We start from the raw sequence: 15,594 nt of genomic DNA, 5'->3' as shown, positions 1-15,594 counted from the left end.
AATACTGAATTGCATCCCAAGAACACCATACCTACTGCAAAGCATGGGGGTGGAAACATCATGCTTTGGGGCTGTTTTTCTGCTAAGGGGACTGTACGATTGATCCAAGTTAAGGAAAGAATGAATGGGGCCATGTATTGTGAGATTTTGAGCCAAAACCTCCTTCTATCAGTGAGAGCTTTGAAGATGAAACATGGCTAGGTCTTCCAGCATGAAAATTATCCCAAACACACCGCCCGGGCAACAAAGGAGTGGCTCTGTAAGAAGCATTTGAAAGTCCTGGAGTGGCCTAGCCAGTCTCCAGACCTCAACCCCATAGAAAATCTGTGGAGGGAGTTGAAAGTCTGTGTTGCTCGGCGACATCCCCAAAACAACACTGCTCTCAAGAAGATCTGCAAAGAGAAATGGGCCAAAATACCAGCTACTGTGTGTGCAAACCTGGTAAAGACCTATAGTAATCGTTTGACCTATGTTATTGCCAACAAAGGTTATATTACAAAGTATTTAGTTGAATTTTTGTTATTGACCAAATACTTATTTTCCACCATAATTTACAAATAAATTATTTAAAATTCCTACAATCGGAATTCCTGGATTTTTTTTTTACATTCTGTCTCTCACAGTTCAAGTGTATCTATGGTGAAAATTACAGACCTCTGTCATCATTTTAAGTGGGAGAACTTGCACAATCGGTGGCTGGCTAAATACTGTTTTGCCCCACTGTATGTATGTATGTATGTGTGTGATATATGTATGTATGTATGTATGTATGTATGTATGTGATATATTTAAGTATGTATGAATGTATGTGTGTATGTATGTATGTATACATAAATATGTATTTATGTGTGTATGTGATATATGTATGTATGTATGTTATGTATGTATGTATGTATGTATGTATGTATATATGTGTATGTAGGTATATATATATATATATATGTATATACATACATACATACACTTATGTATGTATATATGGGATATATGTATGTATGTATGTATGTATGTATATATGTGTATGTAAGTATATATATATATATATGTATAAACATACATACATACACTTATGTATGTATATATGTGATATATGTATGTATATGTGATGTATATATGTGATGTATGTATGTATGTACGTGATAAATGTATGTATGTTTATATATGTATATACGTATGTACTGTATGTATGTACGTATATATATATATGTATATATATACATACATACATACATACATACATACATACACATATGTATGTATGTACTGTAAGTATGTATGTAAGTAGTATGTGACGTGTGGCATCCATCACATTGTTAGAGTGTGTAGTTAGGAAGTGAATAAAATCATTTCTCGTACTTCTGGGAGCTAGCGTTTCTGGGACAGAGCTAGTGTGTCTCGGACCGACAGCTCGTTAGCGTAAAAGCTACATCAGTGTTTAGTAAGAAAGATTTCAGGTGTCACCTGAAGGCCAACACTCTCCCAGAAGACTATTGTGGCTCCAACACTTACTATTGTGTCCTACAAAGCCCGGAGCAACAAGAGGAAGTTCATATTTTGGCACAAAAAGCTCATCGTTCATGTTGTTTATGATCTATAAAGCACGGAGCAGCTTCCAGATCTTTCAAAAAGAAGATGGAGGGGCTCATTATGTGCTATTGATGAAGTCATTACCAGCGTCACACCCATGGGAGGAGCGCGCCTCCTTTCCTGTGACGGATGGGGATCCTAATCTGATTAACATCTGGGTCGAGAGGCGTTCCGTCTCCGGTCTCTCGTCTCCGGTCCCCCTCGCTCTCCGCTTGTCTCCCCCGTGACCACTGGCTTCCTCAAAGAGCCGCTGGAAATGCGCTTGGCGTGGCAAGTGTAGCGTAAAGTGAAGGCCATGCTAACATGACTCGTCAAGACGAAGTCTTCTGTGCTCCGGTAAGTTCCGCCCCGCCCCCATGACCTCCTCGCAACCGGCACAATGAGGAACCATAATTTGGTTCTTTAAAGGCCTATTGAAACCCACTACTACCGACCACGCAGTCTGATAGTTTATATATCAATGATGAAATGCTAACATTGCAACACATGCCAATACGGCCGGTTTAGTTTACTAAATTACAATTTTTAAATTCCCGCGGAGTTTCTCGTTGAAAACGTTGCGGAATGATTTTTTTTTTTTTTTTTTATTGATCGCTCTAGCTTTCCTCATTCACGAATCTTTCATCCTCGCTCAAATTAATGGGGAAATTGTCGCTTTCTCGGTCCGAATTGCTCTTGCTGCTGGTGGCCAAGATTGTAAACAATGTGAGGATGTGAGGAGCCCTACAACCCGTGACGTCGCGCGCACATCGTCTGCTACTTCCGGTAAAGGCAAGGCTTTTTTATTAGCGACCAAAAGTTGCGAACTTTATCGTCGATGTTCTCTACTAAATCCTTTCAGCAAAAATATGGCAATATCGCGAAATGATCAAGTATGACACACACAATGGACCTGCTATCCCCGTTTAAATAAGAAAATCTCATTTCAGTAGGCCTTTAAGGGACGTGGTTCCTGCTGTGGGGCTTACCCGGGTTCCGTCAGGACTGGGTGCAGGACGACTTGCGGCGCTCGGCTTGGCGGAACCTCTGGAGCCACATCTGGAGAGTTGGAGTCAAACAGAAGCAGGAAATGAAAAAACATGTTCCACCTTTCAGCAAATGAAGTCAGCCTCCGTTCTCCTGAAACTGGAAATCTAAATATCCCACTGACAACCAGCGTCCACTACAGTGGACATTTACTCTTGGGCTATTTATTTTGGCAGGTTGACGCATTTTGGGAAAATATTGGCATGTTTGGAATACACAAATGTCTACCACAGCGAACCATTTTTTTTAGCCTATTTCTTATATCAGGGTTACACATTTCAGGAGAATATTGGCATTTTTTGCAATACACAATTGTCCACTGCAGTGGACATTTATTTTTTGTCTAGAGTTACTAATTTCAGGAAAAAAAGAAAGGCACCGGTAAACTGTATATTGCTACACACACATGTCCACTGCAGTGGACATTTATTTTTGTTTTATTTATTCTGTCGGGGTTACCAATTTTGAGAAAATATTTACGTATTTTGCAACACACAAATGTCCACTATAGTGGACATTTATCTATTTGTCTATTTCTTTTCTCAGGGTTACCCATTTTGGGAAAATATTTAAATATTTTGCAAAACACAAATCTCCACTACAGTAGACATTTATTTTTTTCGTCTATTTTTTTGTCAGGTTTACCCATTTTGGGGAAATATTTAAATATTTTGCAACACGCAAATGTCCACTATAGTGGACATTTATTTTGGGTCTATTTATTTTGTCAGGGTTACCCATTTTGGGAAAATATTTACGTATTTCGTAACCCACAAATGTGCACCCCAGTGAGACCTTTATTTTTGGTCTATTCATTTTGTCAGGGTTACCCATTTTGGGAAAATATTTACATATTTTGCAACACACAAACGTCCACTGCAGTGGACATTTATTTGTGTTTCATGTATTTTGTCAGGGTTGCACATTTTGGGAAAAAATTTTAATATTTTTCAACACACAAACTTCCACTGCAGTGGACATTTATTTTTGTTTAATTTATTGTGTCAGGGTCACCCATTTTGGGAAAATATTTACAAATTTTGCAACACACAAATGTCCACCACAGTCAACATTTATTTTTGATCTATTTATTTTTTCAGGGTTAGTGAAGTGAAGTGAATTATATTTATATAGCGCTTTTCTCGAGTGACTCAAAGCGCTTTACATAGTGAAACCCAATATCTAAGTTACATTTAAACCAGTGTGGGTGGCACTGGGAGCAGGTGGGTAAAGTGTCTTGCCCAAGGACACAACGGCATAGACTAGGATGGTGGAAGCGGGAATCGAACCTGCAACCCTCAAGTTGCTGGCACGGCCGCTCCACCAACCGAGCTAAACCGCCCCACATTTTACACATTTCAGGAGAATATTGGCATATTTTGCAATACACAATTGTCCACTGCAGTGGACATTTTTTTTTTTGTCTAGAGTTACCCATTTCAGGGGAAAAAAAGACATCGACAAACTGTATTTTGCTACACGCACATTCTTTTTCTGTTTTATTTATTTTGTCAGGTTAACCCATTTTGGGAAAATATTTACTTATTTCGCAACACACAAATGTCCACTAAAGTGGACATTTTTTTGTCTATTTATTTTGTCAGGGCTAACCATTTTGGGAAAATATTTACATATTTTTCAACACACAAATGTCCACTGCAGTGGACATTTATTTTTGTTTCATGTATTTTGTCAGGGTTGCACATTTTGGGAAAATATTTAAATATTTTGCAACACACAAACGTCCACTGCAGTGGACATTTATTTTTTGTTTCATTTATTGTGTCAGGGTCACCCATTTTGGGAAAATATTTACAAATTTTGCAACACACAAATGTCCACTACAGTGGACATTTATTTTTGTTCCATTTATTTTGTCAGGGTTACGCATTTCAGCAGAATATTGGCATTTTTTGCAATACACAATACGCATTAGCATTAAAAATGTGTGGACAGCACCTTTTCACTCTTATTTACAAAATTGTGTGCACTACTGATTTGGGGTCTTATGGCCACTTATGTGGACACTTATACTGCCATCTGGTAGTGTCAGAAGAGTATAACATACAATGGAATTTGGGGGGGGGGAAAGTGTAAAAATAATAATTAGCATGTCACTAAACATGAAGTACACGTTTGTGTACTTATGGACTAAGTACATCATATCGAAAGATGATTCTTAGTTTGTATTCTAATTAGGGTCTAATAAGCCCAATGAATGGACAAAATAGTGGAGGGACCAATTCCAAAACATGGTGACCCTGTGACCGTACAACATGAGGTCTGTGCCACTTTAAAGAAACACTGAGTTGGAGCAAACTTACTACTGATTTCCATGAAATGAGACGGGCAAAGCCACAGGACACAGAATGTCTCGCGAGTGGACCTCAGCTGTGCGGACGGACCAGTTTAATCAAAAGTCCTTTTGCGTGCGAGGCTCATCGACCACATGCAGACCAGTTTTCTGGGATGCTGATGAACAAATTGCCTGGCAGACTGTTAGCACTAACCAGAGTCTGCTGTGGCTATTTGCCGATAAGTACTCCCTGCAACTTTATTCTCCAACTATTCAGATTCATCACACATCAAAGTGTGTGCATTTTAACACTTAATATGTCTTTTAAATACCCTAACACAGGGGTCACCAACCTTTTTGAAACCAAGAGCTACTTCTTGGGTAATGATTAATGCGAAGGGCTACCAGTTTGATACACACTTAAATAAATTGCCAGAAATAGCCAATTTGCTCAATTTACCTTTAAGAAATAAATATATATATATATATACGTATATATATATATATATACATATATATATATACATTTAGGTGTGGGAAAAATCACAAGACTACTTCATCTCTACAGAACTGTTTCATGAGGGGTTCCCTCAATCATCAGGAAATCTCCTGATGATTGATGATTTTCCCTCAATCATCAGGAAATCTCCTGATGATTGAGGGAACCCCTCATGAAACAGTTCTGTAGAGATGAAGTAGTCTTGTGATTTATCCCACACCTACATATTGCGCTCTACCACGGTATCGAGCACTATTCTCTGGATAATCCAATCAAGACATATATTTATATATATATATATATATATATATATATATATATATATATATATATATATATATATATATATATATATATATATATATATATATATATATATAAAATGGGTATTTCTAACTGTCATTCCGTCGTACATTTTTCTTACTTTTAGAGCAGGTTTTTTGTAGAGAATAAATGATGAAAAAAACACTTAATTGAACGGTTTAAAAGAGGAGAAAAGAGGAAAAAAAGGAAAATGTAATTTTTAAACATAGTTTATCTTCAATTTCGACTCTTTAAAATTCAAAATTCAACCAAAAAAAAGAAGAGAAAAACTAGCTAATTTGAATTTTTTTGAAAAAAATTAAAAGAAGAATTTATGGAACATCATTAGTAATTTTTCCTGATTAAGATTAATTTTAGAATTTTGCTGACATGTTTTAAATAGGTTAAAATCCAATCTGCATTTTGTTAGAATATATAACAAATTGGACCACGCTCTACTTTTGTAACAAAGACAAATCATTATTTCTTCTAGATTTTCCAGATCAAATTTTTTTAAAGAAATTCAAAAGACTTTGAAATAAGATTTAAATTTGATTCTAAAGATTTTCTAGATTTGCCAGAATAATTTTTTTTTAAATTTTAATCATAATAAATTTGAAGAAATATTTAACAGATATTCTTTGTCGAAAAAACAGAAGCTAAAATGAAGAATTAAATTAAAATGTATTCATTATTCTTTACAATAAAAAAATGTTTTACTTGAACATCGATTTAAATTGTCAGGAAAGAAGAGGAAGGAATTTAAAAAGTAAAAAGGTAAATGTGCTTAAAAATCCTAAAATCATTTTTAAGGTTGTATTTTCTCTCTAAAATTGTCTTTCTGAAAGTTATAAGAAGCAAAGTAAAAAAATAAATTAATTTATTTAAACAAGTGAAGACCAAGTCTTTAAAATATTTTCTTGGATTTTCAAATTCTATTTGAGTTTTGTCCCTCTTAGAATTAAAAATGTCGAGCAAAGCGAGACCAGCTTGCTAGTAAATAAATAACATTTATAAAAATAGACGCAGCTCACTGGTAAGTGCTGCTATTTGAGCTATTTTAAGAACAGGCAAGCGGGCAAACCATCTGGTCCTTACGGGCTACTTGGTGCCCGCGGGCACTGTGTTGGTGACCCCTGGAGTATAGTATCCACATCTAAAAAAGCCATCTGGTCGCTACCTCGCCATTGAGTTTGTACATGCCCACTCGTGTACACCCCCGGCCCCTCCTTTTTGTTGGGCGACATTACTCGCTGGCGGGGTGCTGCTTTGGCGTTTGGTTATAAAAGCGACGAAACGTCGCAAATGCCAAGCCACACTGCAGTGCTGCTTTTCTTTTGCCTTTTTTCATTCATTTCCGGCTTGTGCAGCACCTGTGTGTGATGAATGTGTCTCAAACATCCAGTTAATTGACGTGCTTGACGTAAACGCGAGTTGCATTAGCGCCACTTGCTGTTTAAATGATGGCGACCTGATGTTATCAAAAAAAAACAAAAAAAAAAGGTGTCAAGCTTATCTTGTATCCATACGTGTAATAATACTAATTATAAAAATTATTGTTGACACTTTTTTGTTTACTTTTAGATTCTGAGCTTTGTGAATTATTCATTTCTGCAGTTAAGTTGTCACATGACGTAAGCTTACATTTGTTTTATGGTTAATTTCATATCCTAAACTGGGGATAGGGCAGGGCCCTCCCACCTCCAAAGACATGCACCTGGGGAAAGGCCCCTCCCACCTCCAAAGACGTGCACCTGGGGATAGGTTGATTGGCAACACTAAATGGTCCCTAGTGTGTGAATGTTATCTGTGTTGGCTTTGTGATGAGATGGTGACTTGTCCAGGGTGTACACGCCTTCCGCCCGAATACAGCTGAGATAGGCTCCATCACCCCCCCCCCCCCCCCCAACCCTCTTGCTACCCCAAAAGGAACACGCGGTAGGAAATGGATGGATGGATGGATGGATGGATGGATGGATGGATGGAATGTGATATCACAGGTAATGGGCAGTGAAAAGTTACATGTAGCCAAGATACGTAGCTTTAGTACAATTTTAAGTAGTTTGGTGGTAGCTTAACTACTTTTTAAGTAGTTTGGTGGTAGCTTAACTAAATTTTTTAACGAGTAGCTATTCTTAGCTACTTCTACACCAGGCCTGGGAAATTATTTTGCCTCGGTGGGGCAAATTTTGAGAAAAAAATTGATCCGCAGGCCGGTATATCTATTTTTAAGAACACTAATACAAAACTTAACAATAATATCTGAATGCTAAAAACGTTATGACAGACCGCCTTAAACGGAATGGAATTGTATTTTATTTTTTTACTGAATGAGACACCCAGAATGTAAAAAAAAATGTGGGATTTACAATTTAACTATGAAGGATAAAACACTGAATGACGGCGTGGCGCAGTGGGAGAGTGGCCGTGCGCAACCCGAGGGGGCCCTGGTTCAAATCCCACCTAGTACCAACCTCGTCACGTCCGTTGTGTCCTGAGCAAGACACTTCACCCTTGCTCCGGATGGGTGCTGGTTGGCGCCTTGCATGGCAGCTCCCTCCATCAGTGTGTGAATGTGTGTGTGAATGGGTAAATGTGGAAGTAGTATCAAAGCGCTTTGAGTACCTTGAAGGTAGAAAAGCGCTATACAAGTACAACCCATTTATCATTTATTTATAATATGGTCTCACAATCCCATCGCAATCAAGCGAAACGTGACAAAAATGCAACAAACAAAGCGAAATAGGAGCGCGAAGGGTAAAAGGTTAAAAGCTAAACAAAATCATGCTAATTAAATTGAATTACCCAACTTCGGTTCGTGGGTACACGACAATTAATTACTAAAATGTTACATCAAACTTGACCTGTACATTCAGGCATGTTATGGTGGTTTAGAGTTTGACCTAGTGTTGGCCCGATACCAATATTTTGGTACCGGTACCAAAATTATTTTTATACTTTGATACTTTTCTAAATAAAAAGGACCACAAAAAAAATGTCATTATTGGCTTTATTTTGACAAAAGAATCTTAGTGTACATTAAACATATGTTTTTTTGAACAGTGTTGGTTGATTCATAACCAAACTATTGGGTTGAATTTATTTAACACAAAAGTTGAGTTATGCTAACTCAATGTTGGTTAAATCATAACCCAACTATTGGGTTGAATTTATTTAATACATAAGTGTCACGATTCGCTATGCGAATCGTTTATTGTTTAGCCGCTTATATGTCTTTGTTCATGTATTAGTTCTGGACTCTGCCGATTCCTTGTGTTTGAGCACTTCCCTGTTTGTTTCGTCACCATGGCAACGTAGTGTGCTCCTCCTCACGGGCTCCTGTCACACCTGTTTTTGATTATTATTTGTGTATTTAAGCCCACCTGATTCCTCAGTTCGTCCTCGGCTCATTGCTTGCTTTTCGCAACACGTCACGTTTTGTTTCCTGTGTCCTTGATTATTTTGTGCTAAGTTCCGCCTTAGCTTCACGTGCGAGTGGCACGTCGTTTAATGTTTTCTGTTTCCTGCTACGTTTTAGCATTAGCTTTCCGTGCATTGGCACGCGCTTTGTTTTTCCCCTTTTTGCACCAGTGTTCTTTTGTTTTATTATATTAAAACTTATTCCTACCTGCAATCCTGTTGACTGGTCGTGTGTGCATCCACAAAGTGGCAACTCCGCGCAGCAAGTGCGCCGCGAAGCGTGACAGTGTGAGCCGAGCCAAAAGCCACTTCGCACTCCTCCAGCCCCAGCAAGAACAGGTGTTCCTCTCCGATGAGGAAAAATCGGAGATCTTCCGGGAGCTCCGAGCAGACTCTCGTCCATGGGAGAGCGAGGACGAGATAGAGCTGCCGGAGGAGGAGCTGCCGGCCGAAGCTGTGGTGGTGTAGGGGCTACTGATGACGAGGATAGCGGACGCGGAGGACCGCTTCCGCCCCCAATCACAAGCCACCCCGACTTTCTCCTCAGCACGTTGCCAGCCGCGCGGGTACGTCACACCACCAGTGAGGTGAGGGCTCCAGCGACGACCAGGCGCCGCGCAGGGGGGTGCACAAAAGGAGTGCAGGACTTTCCCCTCAACAGCGACTGCCAGGTGCTTCCCATGTGGCTTTTCCTCCCCTGCACCTGCTGTAAATCTGCCTGAGGGACGCGTGCGGCGCACACGCACAAGGCCAGCTCCCAGGCTTCCAAGCGTCCACCCTCCCATGCCCTCGACTGCCTCCAAGCTCGCACAAATGCCCCCCCTACCAGCTCCATCTGGCATCTGGAATCTGCTTCCTGAGGGGGGGGGGGGCAAAGCTGATGGCGTGTCAGTGGCACAGGCAGACCTCCTTCCATTGAGGTTTCTGCCTGCCTTGCCACTGGCTCCGCCCGCACCAACAGACGAGCCACCTGCACCAATGCTAGCACCTAGCCCAATGGAAAGTCCACGTCCAAGGCTAGCCCCAATGCCAGCACCACGTCAACCTCCAACGCCAAGTCCACGGCTAAGGCTAGTCCCAGTACCGGCACCACGCCAACCTCCCACGCCGGCACCACGCCAACCTCCCACGCCGGCACCACGCCGGGCTCGACCTCCAAGTTAAAGTCCAAGCCGGCCTCCGAGTCAAAGTCCAAGCCGGCCTCCGAGTCAAAGTCCAAGCCGGTCTCTGAGTCAAAGTCCAAGCCGGCCTCCGAGTCAAAGTCCAAGCCGGCCTCCGAGTCAAAATCCAAGCCGGCCTCCGAGTCAAAGTCCAAGCCGGCCTCCGAGTCAAAGTCCAAGCCGGCCTCCGAATCAAAGCCCAAGCCGGCGTCCGAGTCAAAGCCCAAGCCGGCGTCCGAGTCAAAGCCCAAGCCGGCGTCCGAGTCAAAGTCCAAGCCGGCCTCCGAGTCAAAATCCAAGCCGGCCTCCGAGTCAAAGTCCAAGCCGGCCTCCGAGTCAAAGTCCAAGCCGGCCTCCGAGTCAAAGCCCAAGCCGGCGTCCAAGTCAAAGCCCAAGCCGGCGTCCAAGTCAAAGCCCAAGCCGGCGTCCAAGTCAAAGCCCAAGCCGGCGTCCAAGTCAAAGCCCAAGCCGGCGTCCAAGTCAAAGCCCAAGCCGGCGTCCAAGTCAAAGCCCAAGCCGGCCTCCAAGTCAAAGCCCAAGTCGCCCCTAAGCCCAAGCCGGCCTCCAAGTCGGCCTCAAAGTCCAAGCCGGCCTCCAAGTCGGCCTCAAAGTCCAAGCCGGCCTCCAAGTCGGCCTCAAAGTCCAAGTCGGCCTCCAAGCCCAAGCCGGCCTCAAAGCTCAAGCCGGCCTCCAAGGCCAAGTCCAAGACGACGCCCGGGTCCAGGTCGACGTCGATGTCCTGGTCAGCGCCGAGGTCCAACTCGGGGTCCAGGTCCACGCCAAGCGTCAGGTCGTCCTCCTCGCCAGGCGCATCTGCCTCCACGTCGGTCGTGGGTGTGGCCGTGCCCAGGTCGTCCACCTCGCTGGGCGCTTCCATCTCCACGGGTGTGGCCGTACCACGGGCGTCCTCGTTGGCAGGTGCGTCCATCCCCACGCCGGCCACGGTGGTGGCCCTACCCAGGGCGTCCTCCTCGCAGGACGCGCCCTGGTCCTCGTCAGCCCCGGATGTGGCCTCTGTGGGCCCGCCCGCCTAAACTTTTGTGGTGGCAGCGTCCCACCCGCCGCCGCTGCCTGTGGTGTCCTTGGTGGAGTCAAGGATGCAGGACTTGTCAGCCCTCCACCAGGTCCTCCCTCCGCCCTCCCTTCTCTTTTGGACTGTCTAGTTGTGGAAGGGGGGGGTTTGTACTTCGGGATTTTTGGGGCATCTGGGATCTGCCCCTTGGGGGAGGGGTAGTGTCACGATCCGCTATGCGGATCGTTTATTGTTTTACCGCTTATGTCTTTGTTCATGTATTAGTTCTGGACTCTGCCGATTCCTTGTGTTTGAGCACTTCCCCGTTTGTTTAGTCACCATGGCAACGTAGTGTGCTCCTCCTCACGGGCTCCTGTCACACCTGTTTTTGATTATTATTTGTGTATTTAAGCCCACCTGATTCCCCAGTTCGTCCTCAGCTCATTACTTGCTTTTCGCAACGCGTCACGTTTTGTATCATGTCACCGATTATTTTGTGCTAAGTTCCGCCTTAGCTTCACGTGCGAGTGGCACGTCGTTTAATGTTTTCTGTTTCCTGCTACGTTTTAGCATTAGCTTTCCGTGCATTGGCACGCGCTTTGTTTTTCCGCTTTTTGCACCATTGTTCTTTTGTTTTATTATACTAAAACTTATTCCTACCTGCAATCCTGCTGACTGGTCGTGTGTGCATCCACGAAGTGGCAACTCCGCGCAGCAAGTGCGCCGCGAAGCGTGACAATAAGTTGAGTTATGCTAACTCAATGTTGGTTAAATCATAACCCAACTATTGGGTTTAATTTATGTAATACAAAAAATTGAGTTATGCTAACTCAATGTGGGATAAATCATAACCCAACTATTGGGTTGAATTTATTTAATACAAAAGTTGAGTTATGCTAACTCAATGTTGGTTAAATCATGGGTTGAATTTATTTAGCACAAAAGTTAAGTTACGCTAACTCAATATGGATTGATTCATAACCCAACTATTGGGTTGAATTTATTTAACACAAAAGTTGAGTTATGCTAACTCAATGTTGGTTGATTCATAACCCAACTATTGGGTTGAATTTATTTAACACAAAAGTTGAGTTATGCTAACTCAATGTTGGTTGATTCATAACCCAACTATTGGGTTGAATTTATTTAACACAAAAGTTGAGTTATGCTAACTCAATGTTGGTTGATTCATAACGCAACTATTGGGTGGAATTTATTTAACACAAAAGTTGAGTTATGCTAACTCAATGTTGGTTGATTCATAACCCAACTATTGGGTTGAATTTATTTAACACAAAAGTTGAGTTATGCTAACTCAATGTTGGTTGATTCATAACCCAACTATTGGGTTGAATTTATTTAACACAAAAGTTGAGTTATGCTAACTCAATGTTGGTTGATTCATAACCCAACTATTGGGTTGAATTTATTTAACACAAAAGTTGACTTCTGCTAACCTAATGTTGGTTGATTGATAACCCAACTATTGGGTTGAATTCATTTAATGAAAAAGTTGAGTCATGCTAACTCAATGTTGGTTAAGTCATAACCCAACTATTGGGTTGAATTTATTTATAAATAAATAAATGGGTTGTACTTGTATAGCGCTTTTCTACCTTCAAGGTACTCAAAGCGCTTTGACACTACTTCCACATTTACCCATTCACACACACATTCACACACTGATGGAGGGAGCTGCCATGCAAGGCGCCAACCAGCACACATCAGGAGCAAGGGTGAAGTGTCTTGCTCAGGACACAACGGACGTGACGAGGTTGGTACTAGGTGGGAATTGAACCAGGGACGCTCGGGTTGCGCACGGCCACTCTCCCCACTGCGCCACGCCGTCCCTAACACACAAAAGTTGAGTTATGCAAACTCAATGTTGGATAAGTCATAACCAAACTATCCATCCATCCATTTTCTACCGCTTATTCCCTTTTGGGGTCCCGGGGGGCGCTACAATCAGGCGGAAGGCGGGGTACACCCTGGACAAGTCGCCACCTCATTGCAGGGCCAACACAGATAAACAGACAACATTCACACTCACATTCAAACACTAGGGCCAATTTAGTGTTGCCAATCAACCTATCCCCAGGTGCATGTCTTTGGAGGTGGGAGGAAGCCGGAGTACCAGGAGGGAACCCACGCATTCACGGGGAGGACATGCAAACTACACACAGAAAGATGCCAAGCCTGGATTTGAACCCAGGACTGCAGGAATTTCGTATTGTGAGGCAGACGCACTAACCCCTCTGCCACCGTGAAGCCCATAACCCAACTATTGGGTTGAATTTATTTAGCACAAAAGTTGAGTTACGCTAACTCAATGTTGGTTAAGTCATAACCCAACTATTGAGTTGAATTTATTTAGCACAAAAAATGAGTTACGCTAACTCAATGTTGGTTAAGTCATAACCCAACTATTGGGTTATGACTTAACCCAATAGTTAAGTCATAACCCAACTAAGGGTTGAATTTATTTAACACAAAAGTTGAGTTATGCTAACTATATGTTGGATAAGTCATAACCCAACTATTGGGTTGAATTTATTTAACACAAAAGTTGAGTTATTCTAACTTAATGTTGGTTAAAATTTGGTAGAAAATGAATTATTAATCTATTTGTTCATTTACTGTCAATATCTGCTTACTTTCTCTTTTAACATGTTCTATCTACACTTCTGTTAAAATGTAATAATCACTTATTATTCTGTTGTTTGGATGATACCACAAATTTGAGTATCAATCAATGGGTGGTGGACCGGTACTTTTCAGAGGCGGAATAGTACCGACTAGGATTCATTAGTATTGCGGTACTATACTAATACCGGTATATCATACAGCCCTAGTTTGACCTGGGAACAGAAGAATTAATTCCTCATAATTTGTAAAGACGACCATCCATTACAAATACAAATTAAAAGTTCATTACCTGGAAAAATAAACTGCTGTTTGTACTTGAAGTAACTGGACGCTGCACAGACAAAAGACAAATTGTATGTCATTAAAAAAATGTAAACACGGTGAGTTTTTCCCATGCATTTAGTTTTAATATAGTTTGTCCCCCCACCTGTTAAGTTGAACTGTTTTTGTTGCCGGGCGGACTGTGGGGAGGGGTGCAGCGGCGACGGGGGCGTGGCGCTGCTGGGCAGGGGCGGGGCCGGAGAAGAGGGTGTGGAGGAGGTGGTGGACGACGGATTGCTGCTGGAGTCCGGCTGGTACGGGACCGGGATGTGATCCTGAGGGAGAAGAGAGAGCATATTTGTGGCCTCAAGTCTATGATGTGGGATTGGACGTTTGGAGGTGGATTTACTTCCTTAAAGGCGGCTAACACGTAGAATGTCTCTGTGGAGAGGCGGAGCAGGCGAACGAGCAGCGGGGCAGAGCACGCTGGAGCCCAGCCCAAGATGGCGGCGAGGAGGTGGAAAATGCGGCCGAGCAGAGAGGCGGGGCGCGCCGGGAGCGACGCCACAATCAAATTCATGTGTGTGGATCGCGCACCGGCACACAATCGACTTATCTCCTCTCAATGTATAAAATGGGAGAGGGAGAAGAGAAGGGGGCAGAAGTAAGAGGAGAGCCCGCAGCAGCGACCGAGGAGCGAAAGCAAAGAGCAGACGAGGACGACGACGGTGGCTAAAAAGCGGACCATGAGCGAGCAGTGGAGAGGAGCAGCTAAGAGTCAATCACATTTAGATGTGAACGACTCTTGCCGTCGTCGTGCGGGTTCTACGGACCATCAAGGAAGGACATTGCTTTTGAGCAGGTTTGACTCTTTGTTTATTTTGCAATAAAGCTTTGTCTTCAGGGTCGGAACGCTTTTAGCTGCTCCTTTCCACTGCTCGTTCACAGTCCGCTTTTCAGCCGCCGTCGTCGTCGTCCTCGTCTGCTCTTTGCTTTTGCTACTCGGTCGCTGCTGCGGGCTCTCCTCCTCATTCTGCCCCCTTCTCTCCTCCTTCTCCCCTTTTATATATTGAGAGGAGATAAGTTGATTGTGTGCCGGTGCGCGATCCACGCACCCGAATTCGATTGTGGCGTCGCTCCCGGTACGCCCCGCCTCTTCGCTCGACCGCATTCTCCGGCCTCCTCGCCGCCATCTTGGGCGCTGCTCGATCGCCGGCCCCGCCTCTCCAAAGTCTCATCATATTGAGCCTCAAAACCATGATTCAACTTCTTCAATTAGCCTAATGTACAGGTAGTACTGTGGGACCTCAATTTGCAAACTTAACAGGTTATTGAACAGGTTCGTGAACATAAAAGTTTGTATATTGAAGCATATATACAAACT

At 42.8% G+C, this 15,594-nt stretch overlaps 1 protein-coding gene across 3 annotated transcripts in view; it reads right to left on the bottom strand.

Moving 5' to 3' along the window:
• Positions 1–15,594, bottom strand: part of ksr2 (kinase suppressor of ras 2) — a 262,478-nt gene that overhangs the window by 55,232 nt on the left and 191,652 nt on the right. For all 3 annotated transcript variants that reach the window (XM_061903162.1, XM_061903171.1, XM_061903178.1), the window contains 3 exons: positions 14,377–14,545; positions 14,239–14,280; positions 2,556–2,625 (listed from right to left, as the gene is read on the bottom strand). In XM_061903162.1, coding sequence (XP_061759146.1) covers positions 2,556–2,625; positions 14,239–14,280; positions 14,377–14,545 — 281 coding nt within the window. The remainder of the gene's footprint in view (positions 1–2,555; positions 2,626–14,238; positions 14,281–14,376; positions 14,546–15,594) is intronic.

This window comes from Nerophis ophidion, linkage group LG01, assembly GCF_033978795.1.
Source record: "Nerophis ophidion isolate RoL-2023_Sa linkage group LG01, RoL_Noph_v1.0, whole genome shotgun sequence".
NCBI lineage: Eukaryota > Metazoa > Chordata > Actinopteri > Syngnathiformes > Syngnathidae > Nerophis > Nerophis ophidion.
Note: the sequence above shows the minus strand (reverse complement) of the source record. Positions and strands in the feature narration are given on the sequence as shown.